Here is a 22262-nt window from a genome sequence, read left to right as displayed (position 1 = left end):
AGCTTACCACTTGACCACTGTGCCATTTACTTACTTTAATCAATCATTACCAAATTTATATTGGAGAGCCGATTTATTTATATATATAATAATAATAATAAATTTTATTTATATTGCACTTTATATTTTAGCAATCCCATATATATATATATATATAAAAAAAATACCTCATCTGTAAGATTGTCTACTCTGTACAAGGCAGGATGAATCAATAGCATGAAATACACCAAGGGTTGGTATTTTAACTGGCACATAGCAAATACACGATCATCCAGACGGGTGCTTGTTCCTGTTCGGAAGGCTTTCTGTAGAAATATAATAGCAAACAAGTATTGTCATGGCAAAAAATTGTCACCAAAATGCTTTTACCTGAAATGAAGGCTATTAGGACTCAGAGGATAGGCAAACAGAGTTTATAGCTCTATTGCAATAAAACAACAACAACAACACGGATTCAACCCAATACGGCCAAACTGGACTGAGCACTGAACAGGCCAAGAATCACAGTTTATATAGTTATTTCTTATCTTCCTGACCTCGCTCAAATTAGCTCATTCTGCACCTGTCCAGCTGGTACCTCAAGTTTTCATGGGAACCATTATTATCTGATTTCCTTCTGCAGTTGGCCTCTGGTATTTTTACTGTCTGTTGTTCATTTTTACTTTCTGTTTTTGCTTATTTTAATTGGCCGGGCAGCTGTTCTTTCTTCCATTTTTGGGCTCTCTCTTATCACTTCCCCTTTCTTGGATTTCAAGCTATTTTATACTTGGTGGCGTAAAGGAAAGCTTTAATTACAAATAAATATGACGTGCTTTATTTTAATCATTTGCTTGGCAGTCCTGACTTGCATTAATATCTGCACTAAGGTTAATGCTTATATATTTCTCTATATTTATGCTAATACATGAATACACATTTTATTTTCCATACATTACATCATCTTGACCTCGTAACAATGCATTTGCTGTTTCTGCTGACTCACTATTCTAGCTGGTTTCTCACGTACCTACCCTGACCATTTTTCTGTATTCCGTTATTGGTATCATTCCTTGCTTTCTGGCCTTCTAACAACAGGTGTTCTTATTCCCCCTTCTCTTGTCCTCGGGTAGTTTCTGTACGTCATTCTCTTCCTGTTCTATCCTTCCTTTCCCAATATTGGTAATTTTCCTTCAAGCTTTAACTAGAAAATGCAATATAACTAATGTCTTTATTTAACTATTTGCTTGACATATCTAATTTATGTTTAATCTTATGCTTCTAGAGGCTGTTAATTACTTTCCTGTCTATTTATGCTAATGTATAAATTTTTATTTTCCATAGTATAAACACAAAGGGAGAGTGGAGGGGGAAAAATCAGATTATACATTCATCAAAAACAAACAACAAAACATATCTTCAGTCTAAGTGTCCACTAAATGTATTTAAATAACAATGAACTGTACTACTGAGCCAATGCACTACTTTATTATAACATTTCAAAATTTAGGTTTTTTTTTTTTTTTTTTTTTTGCAAAGTCCAGTGGTTGCACCCTTCAGAGAATTTATTGAAATATTTTTTTCTGTATTATCAAGCAATTCAGGTTTGAAATAAAAATACATGTATGGACTTGCTTTAACATTAAAGAATGCAATAACTTTTCATGCTCTAACACTACATTTTAGATTAGCATAATTATTGGCAACATAATAGCACAAAAATGGTATTGGCTGCAACACCCCTATAAGAACTAACTAATAATAATAATCATAATCATAATAATAATACAGTAGACCCCCACAAAGTCGAGGTTCAGAGTTTGCTGCCTCGGCCATTCGCTGTTTTTCCTTAGAACTTAACTAATTGTTAGCGGAAACCGCAAATATCCTCCACAATTTTTATGGCTTTTTTCGTGGCAATACTGTACTGTAGAGAGAACAGGAAGCAACCATAGAGGAAAATGCGGCTTGGGATGGTGAAAGTAGCCAATAGAATTTGAAACAGCAACTCCCAGCAGTCCCTGCAGTGGCTCCGATTGGTCTTCTGTGGAGGGTGCAGGGGCTGCTGGGATCAAAGGATGTCAGCGCGACTTTAAAAAAGGGGACCAATGACCAAAAGCAAAAAAAAAGTTTTTGTAATTTGTGTTTTAAGTTCCTATCTGTCTGCCTTCTGTTGGGTTACCTGTACTTATTCGTTTTGTCCTAAATCGTTTTGTGGTTGGCGTCTGGATTGTCTGCCTGTGTACAAGAGGACTGTAAGTGGATTCATGGCCATCCTGTGAAGTAAGGAGCACTCCTGAACCCGTCCACCCGGAACTACCGGTAGGACTATCATTACATTCCCATTCAACATGTGGATCACTGGACTATCTATTTTCATCATTACATTTCATCCATTGCCGTTTCTTATGGACTTTACTGTGTGTGTTTGGTTTGTGCTTTGTTGTATTTAATGTGTAATCTCCGTAAGGGGAACAGGAGTGGTATCGTTTTTGTTTTACATTATTACCGGTTACCGGTTTGCTTTGTTTTTGTCTCTGAGTGCGAGTGTGTGTGGGTCGGGGCAAGGCTGGGTGTGTCCCTGGAATCTCCATCAGAAAAATAAATAAATCACCGTCTTCTAAACGGTGTGAATCTCAGCGGCACCGGACTGCTACAGCGTTATCCATTTCTCCTTGCTGCTGATTGACTGCGGCCCTCATCTCCAGCTGAGTGTTCTTGTGTTTCCGTTTTGTTCTTCTTAAAGCCCCAAGATGCAGCCGAAACGCCCTGCACCTTAAGGCTTCTGGCAATGAAAACGCGCTTGCATGAATTATAGTACATATAGCGGTAATATCGGTATTTTACATTCTAGCACTGCGGGAGACATAGCAGTACAGTACTGTACGGTATATTGGTTTACCTTTACATTTTTTTTAGGTAATGTATTAAGCTGAGTTTGAAATGAAATTAAAGTTTTTTGGGGGCGTATTTAGGGTTTAAACTATAAAAATTAGGCATTTCTTTAACCACATCCAAAATTCACGGTTTTTCACAATTCGCTGGTGTTCTAGGAACGTAACCCCCGCAAATGTCTGGGGTGTACTGTAATACTACATTTATAGCACCTTTCCCGTTATCCCCAATAGTATAATTTTCATTTTTCTCTAAATAAAATTCTAGCTTCTTTACATTAAAAAAAGCACACAACCATCCTCCATATTACAAATGTTAACCCATCATATACATCATCGTGCACAGAGGCCTCCAACGTTTTTTATCTGAGAACACAAACTTCCACATTATGTACCCATTAACTTAGTTCAAGAATGTTCCTGGACATTGTTTGAGGATTGATAGATCTCTTCAATGATACAACTGCCTTATTTTTTCATGTCTGGCCTTGATGAAGGGACAGTAGTCCTGAAATGTTTTGGACTTGGAGACATGGGAAAAGAGATGCTATGACTACATCTTTTTACAAAATCCTACTGACATCTTGGCTTTAGAAGGGCTTGAAACTTGGAGATGCAGTATTCACAGAGCATAAACAATTACCCCAACCATCAATTGCTTTAAATTTGATCATCATCATCTTCTTTCAGCTGCTCCTGTTAGGGGGTTGCCACAGCGGATCATCTTTTTCCATATCTTTCTGTCCTTTGCATCTTGTTCTGTTACACCCATCACCTGCATGTCCTCTCTCACCAAACCCATAAACCTCCTCTTAGGCTGTCCTCTTTTCCTCTTACCTGCGGCAGCTCTATCCTTAACATCCATCTCCCAATATACTCAGCATCTCTCCTCTGCACATGTCCAAACCAACACAATCTCACCTCTCTGACTTTGTCTCCCAACCGTCCAACTTGAGCTGACCCTCTAATGTACTCATTTCTAACCTTATCCATCCTCGTCACATCCAGTGCAAATCTTAGCATCTTTAAATCTGCTACCTCCAGCTCTGTCACCTGATAGGGAGTGTATAATATGGAAGTCTGTGTGTAAACATGGATTAATATTTGTAACATTTCTAATATGAAGGCAGAGAGGTTGCTCTTTTTCAGCATAAAGATATTTGCATTTGATTTAAAAGAAAGATACTCTCAATTTTATTTATGTATAGTTGCAGTGAGTCTTAATTTAAGAATTAGTTTAATTGAATGTCAATTCTCAACTCCAAGTATGCCATCCCAGTGTAGCGAAGATGATTTGCGAAGCTTTTTTTAAAGGCTTTCTGATACCCATCCTCTGTTCATTAAGTAAAAAATGCATGCTAATTTAGATTTATATTATGAAATTGACTTTCAGTGCAAAACTTTCATTAGATTACTTTCGATGAACTTAATTGCCCTGGCACCACTGTCCTACTGCACTAAGGAGTATGGAAAGAGAAACACACAGACACAAACTTACCTGCTTCAAAAGTGCCAGTACATACAACGGGAAAAGACGCATACAGGCTGGAGCAAGAAGGCCTGGCTGCTGCAAACTAAGCACAGAGGTGCGATAGGCCGAAAAAGAATCAATAACAGCATTCACAAGAGCATCCCTGGCGTCGCTAAGACTGGATGAAACAGAGCGATCAACAGCTTTTTGGAAAAAGAAACCATAAAATTGTCAGAACAATTAGCTTTGGCAGGCATCCATCAATCAAATGTGCACAAATTCAAGAAAAAAAATTGTTAACTGTAATGAACATGAAAAAAATACACAGGACATAAGATTAGAGGACATGTCTGATTCAGTTTTATAAATTAAGACTATTTTGTTGAATTCATATATTATATATATATATATATATATATATATATATATATATATATATATAAAAATAGCTAAAATTAGCAAAAAACATTTTGAATTAAAATACCCTCATTATGTATGCACAAATTTCCTTTTAATCTATCAGTGATATAAATAGACTTTTTACTTACGCTTACTCTGACAATATAAACTAATAAGAGCTTATAAACACATAGGTAATGCGTATCAGATTAAACATGATCTTGATGCTGAAAAGCAGAAGCTGTCTCATTATTACTAATCTGTAAATAAATAGCCAATACTACATTTTAAGAGTGAAGCAAATGCTTTTGTAGCAGTGCAAACTTTCAAAAATTTCAAAAAATAAAAATATATTTCTTGAAACAACAACTATGCTTCCATCTAGGGATTTTTTTGCAAGTAACAATTTGTGATGAAATGTATATAAAGAAAACAGCTCCTGAAAAAATTTCAGAAACATGGGTAATATCAAACCAATGGATGAAAGAAAAGGTGAATTGTATTTATTGTAAAAAATTAAGAGTGCTTTTGAAAGAAAAAAAAAAGTGATGTCCCAACATAGTTTTGATAAATTAACAGGACAGACAAAATGCACATGTAGCAGTTGTATGTTTTCTTATTTTTTATTACAAATCCGACTTCACACTTCCTGCACCAAATAAACTCTGGCAGAACCGATGTCCTCTAATGGTATTCAATAAAACTACAAAAGATTTATTTAAGGATTTTTCTAAATTGAAATCTTGAACATAAAATTAGTCATGATTAGAAAATGTCTGTTAATCAGATCAGGACACTAATAATTCTGTAATATTAATCATTATAGATATAACTGTTTGCACAAAGCTAAACATCTGCTTGGAGGTTTGTTTATACCGAAAATGAAAAATCTTTTCACGAGGCAGTAAATATGCCAATGTACTCATATTAATGTTTATTTTAAAAAAAAAAGTGGAAAAAGCTGTTAATGCATACTACAAAGAATGTTGTGGTTCAGTTTTCTTGTGTTTTATACAATAATCTTTAACAGAAAGGTGTAAGAAATTCATTAACACATTAGGTCCTCATTTTTCATACACACCACCATATCACCTTTGACACTTCAGTGAATAGTGACTGATTTTATAACATAAATCCATAAAGGAGATGTCATTAAGCAGAACTAGTCTGCTACTGTTAATACATTCTACAAGGAACACACATTTACATTTTCTAAAATTTGAAGTCACACTTGAGTTTTCTACTCTTTCTGGACCATACCTATGCAATATTTATATTAAGAACGGACATTTTCACTATGGAAATTTACCCTCTAAATGAGTATGGTACACGTGAATGTGGCTGTGGATATGAGTAATGGACTGTCCCTTCAATGCTGTTGGGGACACAGGTGTATTTCCCGTCAACCACCAAGTTCTCAATAAACCAAGTTCAATTACATGAATAGTCTGCCACATTTAAAACATACAAGCAGGAATACAAATTAAGTTGTCTTCATATTTTGCATGTAAAAAACATTAAATTAGAAAGGAGAGTACAGCATTAATACAAAAAGGCACCCCAACAGAAATAATAAAACTACCCAATACAGTGGTAAGCACTATTAAGCTGGTATTTTTAGGTGGCATAAACAGATAAGTCAACACCGAACTATGCTAATTTTTCTCTATGATATTTCATTCCTGATTACATGTGGTCTCTTTTTTAATCAAACCATTTAAGTGTGTGCTGCATTTCAGTATTTCATTGTAGTTTCTGTAGTCTCAGAACATCCGTGTGCTAAAATTTTATTACATTACGACTTCCATTGCCAAGCATTCCTCAAAAATTAAATGTTATCACCATATCCTTTCAGGCATGATTATCACTAATATTCTTGAGTTACACCATTATTTACAGCTAGAACACTGCTTAGGTTTAACAGAGTGTGTGCAAGGGCTGAACTTTGAAAGCAACGGGGGTCCCTTTCTTCTACGAGTAAACTTCTTTGTAAGATAATAATGTATCCATCAACTAAACCTACATAATCCAAGCTAGGCTCATTGAGAGCGCACATCTACCCCAAAAACAGCAGCCTGTTTATTTTACAGTACTAAAACAATCCTGCATAATTGTAGTTATAATGACTACTGTGATAGTATGATCAGTTATGAAGGTCTAAAAGCTTAATTCAAATAAACACAACAGAAAAACTGGTCAAACTGTAATTTTTAAATCAAAGTTTAAATTCTTCCCAGTATATATAATTTGTGGGTATTACTTTTTACTCATTTGTATGTATTAAAGTAGCCCCAAATTACATGAGAAATATTGGCTAAACATAAATACATACATAAATAAACTTACCCATACTAGCCAGAAGACCTGTTATAGCTTGAACATCAGCCCCAGCAAAAATATCTGCTAAAGAATTCACAACTGGTAGGCACATAGTGTGGACTCGAATACGCCTTTCTCCTGCAAAACATTCATAAATGTTTTTTTTTTTTTTTTTTTAATCTTGGCAAATCAAATTAACTACTTTTGAGCATGCAAAGATTAAAGTACCTTTGCTTGATGTATACAGAAGTGCAGCCTGAAAGGAAACCACTTGCATGTCAACCAGATTGTCTTCAATTGACATCTGAACTGCAAATCCAGCATCAGGGTTCACATTAGGTAAGGACAGCAAATCCGTTGAACGAACAAAGAAATTTCCGTGAAAGGTATGTATTGAAAGACCTGCATTATATTAAGGGAGGATACAGAAAAATAAAGTAATTTAAAGAAGCCAAGATGTATGGTTAATTAAGATCTTCAATCATTAACTTAACATACATTTATCTACCCCAAAAAATCTTACCAAGCTCAACATCATCATACCTTTGGTACAGCGAATTCTCATGACAGCCTCAAAGCCGATCTTTCGTGTTAGATATCTTTTGACATCTTTCTCAAATCGTTCCACTTGGCCAGCATTATGCTGATGGTGATAGGATGGATAGTAATAGACTGAACCCGAGGAATACCTAGATATACAAGCTAAAAAAAAAAGGGGGGTTTGGAGAACAGGAACGTGGTATGGTGTTTATAACATAAAATTATCAAAAAAAAAAACCTTTTTTTTAATGTCAGTATGACTGCTTAACAGTACATGTCAGTTTCTGGAAGAATGTTTCACTACTGGAAATGCAACATTTATTTTGTATAATTTTGCAGAGAAGCTGACAGAAAAAAATAATTAAATGTGAATGATTGTTAAAGTTCTGTTCTGTTTTCTTGATACTGAGGGAACAGATGTAAAATATTTTTTGTGAAAAATTAATCACAATTGCATTATATAGTCAAAGGCTAACTTGTTTTCCCACAAGTTTCCCACTTGAATTCCCACAAGCTATATATCCCTAAACCCTAATTTGTTTCTGCCAGCATTTTCGTACACTGGAGGAGAAAAGCAATGAAATTATATTGAGAGATGTAACCAATAATTGCCCCCATTCTAAATGTACACTGTACTCTTTTAGACTATCATTTACGGTAAATAAAATTTTCAAAACCTTAAAACAAGCATAACTGAAAAAACCTTAATGTTTAACTTGAAAATCTGAACATAAAACATACCTAAAGAAGCCAAATCACAGTATTGTCCACTAAGCACAAAAAGATCCACAGCAATCTGTTGTCCTGAACAGTCCAGAGCCAATTTCTTGTAAAAGTCTGTGGCTGGGGTAAGGTGCTGAACATCCTAAAGATAGAAATGTTTACAGAGTATTTAAGCTGTTACACTTGATTCTCTCTCAGTGATAGTCCTTTCCTCTTTGCAAACTCAAAAGAGACACAAAATGATACAACAAGTTTTTGGTGTTTTAATATTCAATACCCTATACATTTTTAGAACAGTTAAATTTAAAACTACATACAATTAAAGATGCCAGTGAGTTGCAGACTTTAAGCACTTAACTCTTAGTTTGTTCCTTTGAAATATTTGCAAAAGGTTTTTTTTTTTTTTGACTTGTTAGTTTTTGGAGGTGGCTAGGGTGAACATCAGCCTCCTTTCATTTCAGATAAAAACTTGGCTGACTGGATGAGCGTAAAACTTTCCACTCACAAAAAACCTCTCAGCCTCCACACATCAATGAAGTTGTCAGTTGCTATGCAATATGTTGTGCATCATTGTCTTTCTTCTGCCCTGAATGCATTTTCTTGTGCGTGAACAGATGTTTCTGTACACATATAAAATCATTCTGCTATTATATGAAAAGTTAGATATAGTGAGAAAGTTCTGAAGGCAGTTTTATGCCTGAAACCATGGTTGTACCTCACCACCTATCATTCATAAAATGGAATGTCTTCGGTCATCTGCAATTCGTGCCTTTTAGTGAATTCTGCTCTGGCCATTTTACTTTTAATGCTGATCAGAGACTTGCATCTTGAATTCTGCAGTTTATAATTCTGAGAAAACAGTATGGTTTTGAAAAATTCACACCAGCAAGCACTGTGGGGATTTCTTTACGATTTAAGCAACAGTCATTTTAGAATTTTTCATTCCAGGTCTAGTAATTTTTCTTTCATCAAATAATCTAATTTTGCTCCATAAAAAGTTGTATTCAATGGCTCAAATATATTATAATTAAATAAACAAACCACCAACGTAAGGATTACAGATTTTTTCAAAGAGGACACACAGGTGGTGGGTGTAACAGAACAAGACGCAGAGGACAGGAAGTTATGGAAAAAGGCAATCCGCTGTGGCGACCCCCAACGGAAGCAGCCGAAAGAAGAAGTCTCTAAATTGTTCATTTTGATATAGTTCAAACTGATAATTTGAATAGCTTAAAAAATAGTTTGGTTTTTTTTTTTTTTACCCCCCCAGAGTTCTTGCCTTTAGTTGATTTAGACCTGTTGATTTCCTAAGCAAGAGACTAAAGTGAAAAGCAAAAAAGCTACACCTAACATTATACATTTATAGCTCCTTTAGAATTTCACATTTAGCATAAGAGGAAACAGACCAATACAATCTTGCCAGCTAGTAGTATGGTGATATTACTGTAAAAAATAAAAGTATGCCATGACAAAGGAAACCTGTTGTATTTGTACATCATATACCCTTTTTTATCCCAAATACATATGCTTGTGTGGAGAAAAAAAAAAAACAGAGCAATTTTACTTCACTGTGTCAATACTACTTTTAGAGTCTGAATGAAAATTTTACTTACTGCAGACATAATCAGAGTCTTGTATGAAGATGATTTTATTGTCTAATAGGGCTATTCATATTACATGATTAGTCTGATTACTGAATATATAAATAATGAAATTAGGAAATTATTCACTTCACAAATTAGCAATATGCAACAGCAATTTCCTCAGCTTTCTAACAAAAAAAGTTATGCAAAAAATTTTTACACAAAAGCTTGAATGCTTTATTTTTCACAGAGGCAGTATTTGAAGTATAAGCCCTAAAAATATTAAGCATTCATATACAAAACGAACAAAATACTTTAGCTTCATCAAAGAGTAAATCAACAATGGTACATAGGATTGTTTGTGTATATACTATTTTCTGATAAGAATTTAAAAACCACAAAGTTAACAGTTCAGATTCGCCAAAGTCATTTACCTTTGCAGCAGCCCGCTGATTGGGATCCTCTCTTGACTTAAGCGCTCCTAATCCTATCGAAGGGATCTGTGTCTGAAACACTGAAACCCTTCCTCCAGTGGGTGAGAGAAGTTTATGGGCAGCTGTTAATGCAGGTCCCAAGGCTGACTGTGTTTCCAAGGTTTTAGTAAACATCTGGGGCAAACTTTTTAATAAATCCTGAATCAGCTATTAATAACAAAACAAAGCTTAGAGTGGTGATTTTATCTTTATTTTGCATATAGAAAATATAATTATTTGTTAATTATGCTGTGATACACAGGACTTTTAAAAATTTTACCAAAAGAAAGAAAATGAAGACTCAATTTAAATCATTTAATCATAACCAAAAATAGTTTCATGAATTATATTCACTATGGTAAAAACATCTCACCATTTCAGTTTTTTACATTACACACAAACATACACACACATACATACATATATGTAAGAAAAACTATACCTTACCTCCTTAGATTCATTAAGATTAACTAATAAACTATCTGGTGCTGGTATAAACACATCTGGGTAAAAAAAACAAAAATTAAGTTTAACTAAATCTTATTAAAAAAAAAAATTCAGGTTAAAATAAAAATAAAACCCTTTTCTTTAAGGAATATACACAATGAACAGAATTAAGTTAAAACTGTGTGCCAAAAAAAAAAAAAAAAACTAAAATTATGATGTCTCAGACTTTACAGTTAATAAAAATAGCGTATCACTAAAAATTTTACTATGAAAAAATACATGTAACCCCCACATGCAAGTTAAATTTTAATAGGGGAAAAATGTCTGCCTTCTGTGCTTACTCAAAGTTTATTTGGAATTTATAATTTTCAGGAAACAAAGAACTAACAAGTAATCAGAGAAATAGGAAACTACTTTTGATAACTTTAATCTATATATAAAGTATATATAAGTATATACTGTATAAAATATGCACTGATTACAACAGAAAGTATACATTTCAGACTTTGTTTTTTATCCTAAAATATGAAACCCAGCACACATATTGATAAGTGACTGAAAGAGATAATTTTTAGATGTTTAACTGTATTTATCTGCTTCTTAAAACATCAATCTAATATTGTTTAATCATGCAGTTCCTTATCTAGCTTTGTTAAAATTGTATACACTATTTAAACCTGGAAAGGGTGAGTTTAAACAATTACACCATACAAAAGCAGAAGCAGACTGAAAAAAATAAATAGCTAGCGCTGAAGAATTATGCATGAACTGTCCAGTTAATTTATATTCACTAATGATTCGCAAAATAGTGGCTATGCAACTTCAATACAATAATGCAGTGCAAAGAAACAGCTGATTCTTAGCCCCTGCCAAAGCCTGTTAATATACTGTATTTTGCAAAGTGATGACACCCAGGCATTTTCTTGGGAGCACTAAGTATATAAAGGTGCCAAATTATAAATGTATCCTGCAGTAACCAGATAAGGGGAAAATAAACAATAAATGGACAGACCAGTTTCCTCACATTATGATCCATAAAAATAAAATGCTATAAAGTGGAGCAAACAAGCTTTTTAATAAATATTTTCTTATTTACTTAATGCAGCAAAATTAACTCAAAAATAATTAGAAGTACTAGCTAACAAACACATTTTTAGTTTTACAATTAAGAGTTTAAATTTTATATATAATGAGATTCATTAAGATATACCTTCAATGTCAGATACAACAAGCATCTGAGGCTGAGATAATCCTTCTTGAAGATTATAGAAATGTATTGTGCTATCAAAGGTAATAAATCCAATTTTTGTCCTCATGTCGCCTGGCAAACTACATGTAAAAACAGAGCAAATTAAAACGCAAAGGAGTTAAAATCAAGTATTTTGACATTCTATGGTGTACACTATAACGAACAAAGAGCAAACATGTCTAACTTTTCTTTCTATTACTGAATGACTGATTAATGATGCACTGTATTTCCATAGCACTAATCTAAAATACAATAAAACAACATCCTGCCCAAGCTAAATTACTGCACTGCTCCTGTTGCTCACTGAAACCTTGATCAGAAGAAAGCACATACATATAATACTGCCCACTTAAATTTACAATTGGAATAAACTGAAATTTCACCTAGTGTTGTATAAACTACAGTTTTTCTCTACCCTGTCTAAGTCCAATCAACTAACTAATGAATAATCGCATATACACAATGTATACAGAAAACTGCAATGAGATGTGATCTTAAATAATTATGGAAAAATATTGCCAGACATACCGGCAATTTGCACCATGTCAATGATAAAATGACAAAAAAAAAAAAAAGTATTAACAAAAAAAAAAAAAAAAAAAAAAAAAAAAAACACACCAAAAGAACACTTACAGGTTAAGATTATCCAAGAGTAATCGACAGACTGTGTCTAAATATCCAGTTTCAATGGCATTGTGGGAAACATCCAGCACAAAGAGGTATACTGCAGGCTGGGGAGGACGCAACTAGAAAAGTGCAAATAAAATAGGCCATTGTAGAGATTTCCAAAGAAAGTTTAATGTAATATCCATTTAAATATCTTCCATTAAGCTGTCATCACATAGTTTTATTAGCAACTAGCCAACCCGCGGCGTAGCATACACCGCATAATTACGTATTGATGGGTGAACACTTCCTGAACGACACAGTTGTCCAAATGGGGTGGGTTTGTGGATACCACTGTGAGTGAATGAAAAGATAGACCTCTGGAGAGAGCAACATATAATTGTCCGTGACTGAAAGCGGGATCGTCTGTGACAAAGAAGGCCACGCTGGTGAAAGTTACTTCGTCGGTAGGGATAAGTGTCAGTACTTGTAGATTAAGGTGTAGCGAGTCCTCGTTGATGACGCTTAATATAGCTTGCGTACTGAGATGTTCCGGAGTTACAGTTGAGAAACACTTTTTTAATGTCTTTAAGCACAGGGCAAAAAGTGAACATATGAAACATCTGTAATGTAATAAGCCACCAAGAAAAGTAACATTGCAACAATGTGATCTACGACCCGATCTCTGTAAACAGAAGTGAAAACAAAATCGAGCCCGGAGTATTCTTTAACTGCCTTGTGGCGCTGTAGTAGTGCTGCTGCTTTGCAGTAAGGAGACTGTGGAAGATTGTGGTTTCGCTTCCCGGTTCCTCCCTGTGTGGATAGCGCTTTGAATACTGAGAACACCGCTATATCAATGTAACAAAGTATTAACAGGAAATTGTCTTTGTGTAATAGTAAAAGGCAAATTATCCGCGACAAACAAACTTTTACAGTTTACTAGGCTAATACTGTAGAAAAATTTTAAACTGCTAAAAACCCATTATTTTAAAATTGCTTTTTTGTAGCTACACTTTAGACGGATTCCTATTAGTCTATACTGAATCATCATTTTCCTCTGGTTCTGTAATTCCGTACTAATTTATACTATTCTCTTCTTTTCCACCACCTGATCAATGGATCATGCTGCCCCCCTGCATTTATGTACTGAATGGTGGACTTCCCAGATGTCCACATGACATTCATCTTCAAATTCTTCCATGCCGAAGCCTGTAAAACATGAGGACTAATTTAGACCATCTATGTTAGATAGAATGCCCAGTTGGGGTTGGGTGGTCTTTTGTCCCTGGTATTTTATTTTTTCCTTCAGCCTAACTGGAGTTTATTTTTTTGTTTTGTTTTTTCTGTCCTCCTGGCCATCCGACCTTACCTTTTTCTTTGTTACATACTACATATTATTGCCTAATTTTATTTGTTTATGTTTTTATAAACTTATTAGTTTATATATTAACTTTGTGTTTATTTCATCTTGTAAAGCACTTTGAGATACAGTTTGCATGAAAATGTGCTATATAAATAAATATTGTATGGAGGTCTGCTTATAATTGTAAGAGCCAAACTTAAAAGAAGCATTGAGGTGGTCTTTTTTGCTATTATGTACCCAAAATTTGGAACACTGTGGATCATTATAAAAAACTTAAAAACCCCACTATTTTAATAGGGCTTTTTTGTAGCTACATTTTAGTTATATTTACCAATAAGACTATAATGTATTTGTATAGAATTATCAAATTCTTCAAGGTTCCGCAAGTTGTACTAATCTCTACTATTCTCTGCTGTCTTTTCTGGTTCTTCTGTGGTGACGATCTGGCATCATACAGCTCCATATGTTGTTGGATTGAAGGCGGGTATCCCAGTTGCCCAAAAGGCCAACATCCTCAAATACTATCATGTGATGCCTGAAAACAAAGAAGACTAATTTACAACCATTTATGTTATGTGGAATGCTCAGTGGAGGCTGGGTAATCTTTTTGGCCTTGAAATCCCTGCAGATTTTACTCCCTTCAATAACTGGAGTTTTTCCTGTCCTCCTTGCCATATGACATTACCTTTTTTCCTTTGTTACTTATTCTTTAATATTATTGCAAAATCTTTTTATGTTTAATTCAACATAACTATCTTTTTGTCATCTTGTAAAGCTTTTTGAGCTACATTGCTTGTATGAAAATGTGCTATATAAATAAATGTTGCTGTTGTAATCAAGAAAGCAGACAGAAAATATCAAAAGTCAGAAGAAATAGGTGAAGTACAACATGAAAACACAGTGAAACATCAATACATAAATGATGCAAGAAATTAAAGCAGCAAAAAGTTTTTACAAAAGCATTCATCATTGATTTTTTAACATAATGTCTTCTTTCTGCAAGGAAAAATAAATGTTAAGAGGCCACCAGCCTGGTTCTGTGTCTTGGCGATTTCCAGCTTTTGTGGAAAAGGTAATGTGACGTGGTAGCTCTTCTAATTCAGGCCATGAAATGGTAGAAATTCATGATATACCAAGTAATAAATATCAGAATTTAAAAATTAAGCTAGAAATATTTTTAATCATTTGGAATAAAAAAGTGGTATCTGGATGTAAAAGGAGTGGGTAAATATCACATTCTACAAAGAACTGTAAGCATTACCAAATGAACTACTGCAATAGTAACCTCTGTAAGCCTGCATGGTTTATGCAGGTTTATAAAACAGCTTCAGTTCCTAACAAAGCCTCTGATACTGGTTTCAGTATTGAAAAAGTACTAAAATAATTAATACCTAACTGAACAAAAAAAGTGTGATGCATGCTAAAGATTTAGGTACAGATTTGATAAATATACTTTGATATTATCATTTACAACGAAGCACTCTGTGCAGTGTAGTAATTCCACAGTATCAACAGGAGTATTTTGTTATACAATCCTAAGTTTACCCTTACTGCAAAGTTACAAGCACCTCATTAGTGAGTCTCTAAGGCATCTCCTTTGGGGGGTTAAAAATAAACCATAAAAATTGCACACACTATTCCTGGTTTACACTCTGGCCTTAGCAGAATTAGTATTAACAGAATGACACCTGTAAGCATGAGTAAAGTAACAGTCCTTTTAAACAAACTATCATTAGCGATAATAAAATCAAAAACAATATTTCATGCAAAATAAATTTTAATATAAGGAAATATTAAAATATATAAGATAAACAATTCAAGTAAAATAAAGCTTACCATATATTCAGATGGAGCAATGAACTCAATTGTGGAGTTTTGCACTTCTGGCCTTTTATGTGGCTCTCCATATGATCTGGATACAGGGTTATACATAAACTCTTCTGGAACTGAAAATATAATTAAGGTTAGGATTACCTTAAGCACTTGTAAAGATAAAATTTAATTTACAAGTATTAACAGATGACTTTTGCAAATGCACACTTAGGATGTCTGCATCATGCAGAAGACCAGCTCCATTTATACTATCAGCCACAACATTTAAACCACCTGCTTAATATTATGGAGGTCACCTGATGCTGCCAAAACAGCTCTGACACACTGATGCATGAATTCCACAAGACCTCTAAATGGTGTCCTGTAGTATTTTACATGAAGACGTTAACAGATCATTTAACTACTCAAATCAGATGTTTTTATTTAGCACATCCCACAGATTCTCAATCAAACGGAGATTTAGGAATTTTGGATGCCAACTCAACACTCTGTCATGTTCTCCAAACCACTCCTGAACACTTTTTGCAGTGTGCGAGGTAACATTATCTGTTGAAAGAGGACAGTGGCCACTCCCCAATGGGAATACAATTGCTATGAAGGGGTGTACATATTCTGCAACAATCTTTAGGTAGGCGGTATGTGTCAATATGGCATTCACATGAATGCAAAACAGCAAAGGTTCCCAGCTGAACATTGCCTCCACTGGCTTGCCTTCATCCCATAATGCAATTCTGCCATCAGCTCTTTCCCAGGTAAAGGGTGCACACTCACTCGGGCTATCTAGATTATCTAAAAGAAAATGCATGTCATCAGACAAGCCCACCTTCTTCCATTGTTCCGTGGTCCATTTCTGAGTCGTCTAACCATCACAATCTGGCCCTTATCAAAACCACTCACATCCTTATGCATGTCCATTTTTTTTGTTTTCAACATCTCACCTTCTAAACTGACTGTTCACTTGCCCCTTAAGATATCCTATCCCTTGACAGGTGCCACTATAATGAGATAATCAAGGTTTTTCACTTCACCTGTCAGTGGCTATAATGTTGTTGCTGATCAATGTATAAAACCTGAAATCTCAGTGCATGAAGTATAGATGTTACACTGTTCAAAATATTTTCAACCAAAACCCTTATGTTTTAAAGCTAGGCTTTTCTTTTGAGCTCTTTTTTTTAAGATGGCTTTATCAACATTGTTCAGCACAACACTTTTCAACACACTAGCTTGTAAGAAACTGTTATGCAGAAAGGTGAATGTAAAAATGTTCAATGAAAAAAATTATACATTCAAATAGATGTATGGTAAAAGAGAACTCTTACTTAGTCAAGGCATTCATTAATATGGAAGAAGTACAGCATGTCAAGCCACTTTATTTCTTAAAGTTTATGGTCTACTACATTTTAGACAACTAGGGGGCTCCACCCCTGCTCACCAACCCCAGGCAGGCATTGAGCCACTTGAAGGGCATCGGGGCACATTTCCGTTAGAGAAAGCAATTGTATTTAAAGAGATGGTATATAGAAGAGCATGCGGGGTGCAAGAGAAAGACTGTTTGGTGCTTAACTATATAAATAGAAAATCAACTACTTCAGCATTTCACTACAACCATCTGTTTTAAAGACCCAATGAATAATATAAACATAGTAAAAAGTTTTTAAAAAAAACTTAAAAAGTAAATAAAAGATTAAATTACATGAATGTATTGTCAAACAAAATTTGCATTACTTTATCCTCTAACTTATATTCTATAAACATTGCATTTTTGCATTTCTGTTTGCATATTGTTTGGGATATTTTTCTGTTTTTCGTTTATTGGATGATAATTTTTATCATATGCAGGTTTTTTGTTCCATCTTTTTTCTGATGCTCTTTCTATATTGGGATCTAAAATTTAATGTTCTTAAATAATTTGTTTTTTGTCTTGCCATTATAACCAACTGTGTTGAAAGGCGAGTTACCACTAAGTGTCCACAGGGTGGTATGGAGAAAGGATGTGCACTGTAGGAGTAATGATTTGGGCGAGCAGTGTGGAGGGGAGTGGTCAAGGCTGAATATCTCAGACACGACAGAAAACTTTAATAGATATAAAAGCATCTAATTATTTTTGGCTGTATTATGTAACAGTGAAGTTTGCTAGTGCATAACTAATATCAGCCAACCATTTCTCAGTCCTGAACTAGATCAAGTATGAACCCAACGGTCTGTAAAGGACTTATACATTATACTTATTATAAAGAATGAAAATGTTCATCCTGTAAACTGGTCATACTTGCACAAGGGCATAATAAATTTACTTTTCAAAAAAGAATAAAGAAGCAAAAAAGACCAGTTTAACTTATAAAAAAAATTTATTGAATAAAACAAGTTTTATATCAATATGATAATGGATGGCATTATTTGTAATTTTCAAAATGAAAATCTTTATACAGCATCACATGGTTAGCATTTCTGTTGTAATCAATCACAATGTTGCTCCTAAAAATTACTGTCATTTCAGAGTTTCAAAGTGCATCACCTATCAGACCAATTTGAAGAGCTCAGTTCCAAAATCAGCTAAGTACAAAAGATAAATTTTTGAGATAAATAGGAAAATCTGGGTCCGTAAGCAGATTTTGAAACTAAATCCCTAAAACTATAGCACTACACTGTTGCAATTAGCAGGTTTTGAAGCTCAAACATATTGTCGGCGCATGACCAACTGCATGAAAAGTCCCAATCACGTGTTCACTAAATTCTATCAAAAGGTGTAATTAGCAGATTTTGGAACTTACATCTTCAATTGGAAATACAGTTTTAGAAGACTAAAGTTGCCATTTTTCAAAGTGGCTTCATCAAAACTGTTACATATGCAGAAACTTCAGATAATTTGCATAAAACCTATCCTAAGCAACATTTCTAATTGATTTTAAAACATTTGCACTTGGTACAGAAACACATGCAACTAAAAGATATAAAAGCCTAACTGAAAGGCAATAGATACTTAAGTTCTACAGTTCAATTTGATTTAATATTTATGTTTGTTAATTACACAGGAACATGTGTTTTTTTTACCATCATTGACTCTGTAGCAAAGGTTGCATTTCCATCTTCTCTGATCAAGAAATGTGACAAACGGATTAATGTAGGTTCTGCAAGAACGACACTCTGACAATGGTACTTGATGTGACGACTGGCAGCTGCTGTGAAGAAAAATGCAAGTACTAAAGCATTAAAAAAGCTAACCATAAGGAAGAAATGAAAGAATATAAACACCCATTTTTATGTAAATATTAAACTGTACAGATTATACAACCAAAAATATATAAATCTCTTTAAAGCATGCTTTTTCAGACTAAATAATAAGAAAAAAGTTTCCATCAAGCTCTACAATGGTTTAAAACTACTTAATTACTAAAATTTACAATATATAACCATAATCCTTTAATATTTCCTCAGCTATTTAAGTGAGTCTATTACTGTTTAAAGAAATTGAAATTATAAAGCAAAAATCTAACAAAGGCATACTGAGAAATCTATACATTGAAAAATAGTTCTTACTGATAAATCTTTAAAAGGGTGGAGGACTAAACCCAAAGGAAGTTTTGCTTTGTTCAGCAAGGATTGTGTTTGAGGGATGTTTGTTAACGTGCACCGGAAGACTCTAAAAAACAAAAAGTGTTATAATAAAAAAAAAAAAAAAAAAAAACAAAAAAAAAAACCCAAACACATAGAAAAAACCCACATCAATCTATAAAGCAAAAACAGATGAAAAGTCAAATGTGTATTGTCAGGAAGCCAACACCACTTGCCAACATTACTTTAACCTAATATTTAGGAGAGTACTAAATTTATTACATATAATTTCAAAAGGCATTCATAACAAATATGTCTTACAATACTCTCAAAAAATCTAAATACATGTTAAGTAACCTAGGAATTATTTGTAGCCAGACAAAATATATAGTATCTTCTGCTGAATTAAACCATTACATGCAGCACAAAGTACAAATTGCTTAGTGCAAGAAACATTCTATTTTACAATAACACTTTTTATTGAAAAACAGAATTTGACTTGACAAGGTATATAACAAGCATAAAAATGACATGGAAAGCAACATTAAGTAAATGCAACTTAAATGTTTTACAATGTAGGACTAGTTTGTTTCCAAGAATATTATTTAGATAATTGGGTTTTCTATTATAAATCAAAAAGTTATTTGATTATATATTTACTCAGGCTGCAATTGAACTCTGTAGCGCATGTGGAAGGCAGGGAACTGGTGGAGTGACAAGGCCACGTGGAAGGATGTTTCTCTCCTGAAGAAGATTAATAGCTTTCAATGCTCTGGCTGTTCTGCCTGGTTTAGGCTCATATTGCCTAAAGAGGATGACAACTGTGCTGGGCTGACCAAGGTCTAAAATAAAACAAATAAAAATCAGGAAGTAAAAAGAAAAAAAATATGAGCATATAAGCTCTTCAACAGCTTCCATTTCTGCCTTTTGTATATGCCTAATAAACACTCGTACATAGTATGCAAGGCCTCTGATGTCTACTGAATAAACACAAAAAAGTGAATAATAATCCTCAATGACCAATTTGAATGCATTATTTCAAGACAGCACCACTGCATTTGATGATTGCAAATACCTGTTGAAATGGCTGTGTTCCTACTGGGTATGGCTGTATATGAGGTGGCATTCCTGAAGCACTGGATGCTGGACCCACATTCTGATAGTTGGGAGGTAATGATGGATATGACTGAGTGGCAGTCCTGCCTGCCACAGTGGGAGGAGGAGGAGCTGCTGAGACTGAAGAAGAATAATTTAGTCACTATAATGCTTTTAGCTATATATATCAAGTTTTACGTACAAACTCTTCAAAGAAATGCAGTATTATCCTTAGCTCTTTAAGATAAAACCAAACCAACCAAAAGAAGTATCCGTACTCTTGAACGGAGGGTAATTATTTTGATATACCGTTTCACAGTCTTTATCTGTGTTATAACAAAAAACTTCTTTTACTTTCACTAGCCATTTTATTAGGTACACCTGGTCAACTGCTTGTTAAGGCAAATATTTCATCAGCCAAGCATACGGCTGCAACTCAGTACATTTAGGCATACAGACATTGTCAAGACAACCTATTGAAATTCAAACTAAGCATTACAACGGGGAAGAAAGGTGATTTAAGAGACTTTGAACGTGGCATGGTTGCTGGTGCCAGATGGGCTGGTCTGAGTATTTCAGAAAACCGCTGATCTACTGAGATTTTCACACACGACCATCTCTCCTAAGGGTTGCAAAGAATGGTGCAAAAAAAGGGAAAACAGCAAGTGGCAAATCTCTGGGCAAAAATGCCTTGTTGATGCCAGAGCTCAGAGAAGAATGGCCAGACTGGTTAAAGCGGACAAAAAGGCAACAGAAACTCAAATAACCACCCATTATAACCCAAGGTATGCAGAACCAAGCATCTCTGAACGCGCAATGTCGAACCTTGGAGCAGATGAGTTACAACGGCAGGAAGACCACACCGGGTGCCACTCCTGTCAGCTAAGAACAGACAACTAAGACTGCAAATTGCACTGGCTCAACAAACCTAGGTAACAGAAGACTGGAAGAATGCTGTGTCATCTGAGGAGTCTCGAATTCTGCTGTGACATTCGGATGGCAGGGTCAGAATTTGAAATCAACAACATGAAAGCATGGATCCATTCTGCCTTGTAACAATGTTTCAGGCTAGAGGTGGAGGTGTAACGGTGTGTGTGGGGGGTACTTTCTTGGTACACTTTGGACCCTTTAGTACCAAATGAGCATCGTTTAAGTGACACAGCCTGAGTACTGTTGCTGACTATGTTCATCCCTTTATGACCGCAGTGTACCCATCTTCTGATGGCTCATTTTGTAAGTTGCCATGTCACAAAGCTCAAATCATCTCAACTGGTTTCTTGAAAATGACAATGAGTTCACTGTACTCAAATGGCCTCCACAGTCACTAGATCTCAGTCCAATAGAGCACCTTTGGGAAACTGTAGATTCACATCATGGATGTGCAGCAACTGTGTGATGCTGTCATATCAATATGGACCAAAAATCCCTGAGGAATGTTTTCCACCACCTTGTTGAATCTGCCACAAAAAATGACGGCAGTTCTGAAGGCAAAAGAGGGTCAAACACAGTACTAGCAATGTATACCTAATAAAAGTGGCCGGTGAGTGTATATATAAAATTTGTTTAACTTTAAATAACTCTTTTAGGGTGGATGTCGACTTGTCAACAGGAGGGGTTGAGAATACATTTTGACAAAAGTCGACATCCGGGGTAGAGGGCGACAATCAGCTGTCAATAGCGACAAAACTCACTGTTACGTCACAGGCATTCCCTCTGTGCTTGGAGGAATGTTAGACTCA

At 34.6% G+C, this 22262-nt stretch overlaps 2 protein-coding genes across 2 annotated transcripts in view; one reads left to right on the top strand and one right to left on the bottom strand.

Annotated features, from left to right (window-relative positions):
- The window catches only part of pitx1 (paired-like homeodomain 1), a 554834-nt gene that overhangs the window by 255144 nt on the left and 277428 nt on the right, over nt 1–22262 (top strand). The window lies entirely within an intron of this gene.
- The window catches only part of sec24a (SEC24 homolog A, COPII coat complex component), a 73204-nt gene that overhangs the window by 13111 nt on the left and 37831 nt on the right, over nt 1–22262 (bottom strand). Inside the window, 18 exon segments of the mRNA XM_028812852.2 lie at nt 168–305; nt 4369–4544; nt 7087–7197; nt 7288–7461; nt 7603–7761; nt 8341–8464; nt 10340–10546; nt 10826–10881; nt 12036–12154; nt 12708–12820; nt 15880–15989; nt 18928–19018; nt 19020–19055; nt 19414–19516; nt 20089–20106; nt 20108–20214; nt 20217–20270; nt 20528–20664. Of these exon segments, the coding sequence (XP_028668685.2) occupies nt 168–305; nt 4369–4544; nt 7087–7197; nt 7288–7461; nt 7603–7761; nt 8341–8464; nt 10340–10546; nt 10826–10881; nt 12036–12154; nt 12708–12820; nt 15880–15989; nt 18928–19018; nt 19020–19055; nt 19414–19516; nt 20089–20106; nt 20108–20214; nt 20217–20270; nt 20528–20664 (2033 nt within the window).

Source organism: Erpetoichthys calabaricus, chromosome 11 (assembly GCF_900747795.2).
Source record: "Erpetoichthys calabaricus chromosome 11, fErpCal1.3, whole genome shotgun sequence".
NCBI lineage: Eukaryota > Metazoa > Chordata > Cladistia > Polypteriformes > Polypteridae > Erpetoichthys > Erpetoichthys calabaricus.
Note: the sequence above shows the minus strand (reverse complement) of the source record. Positions and strands in the feature narration are given on the sequence as shown.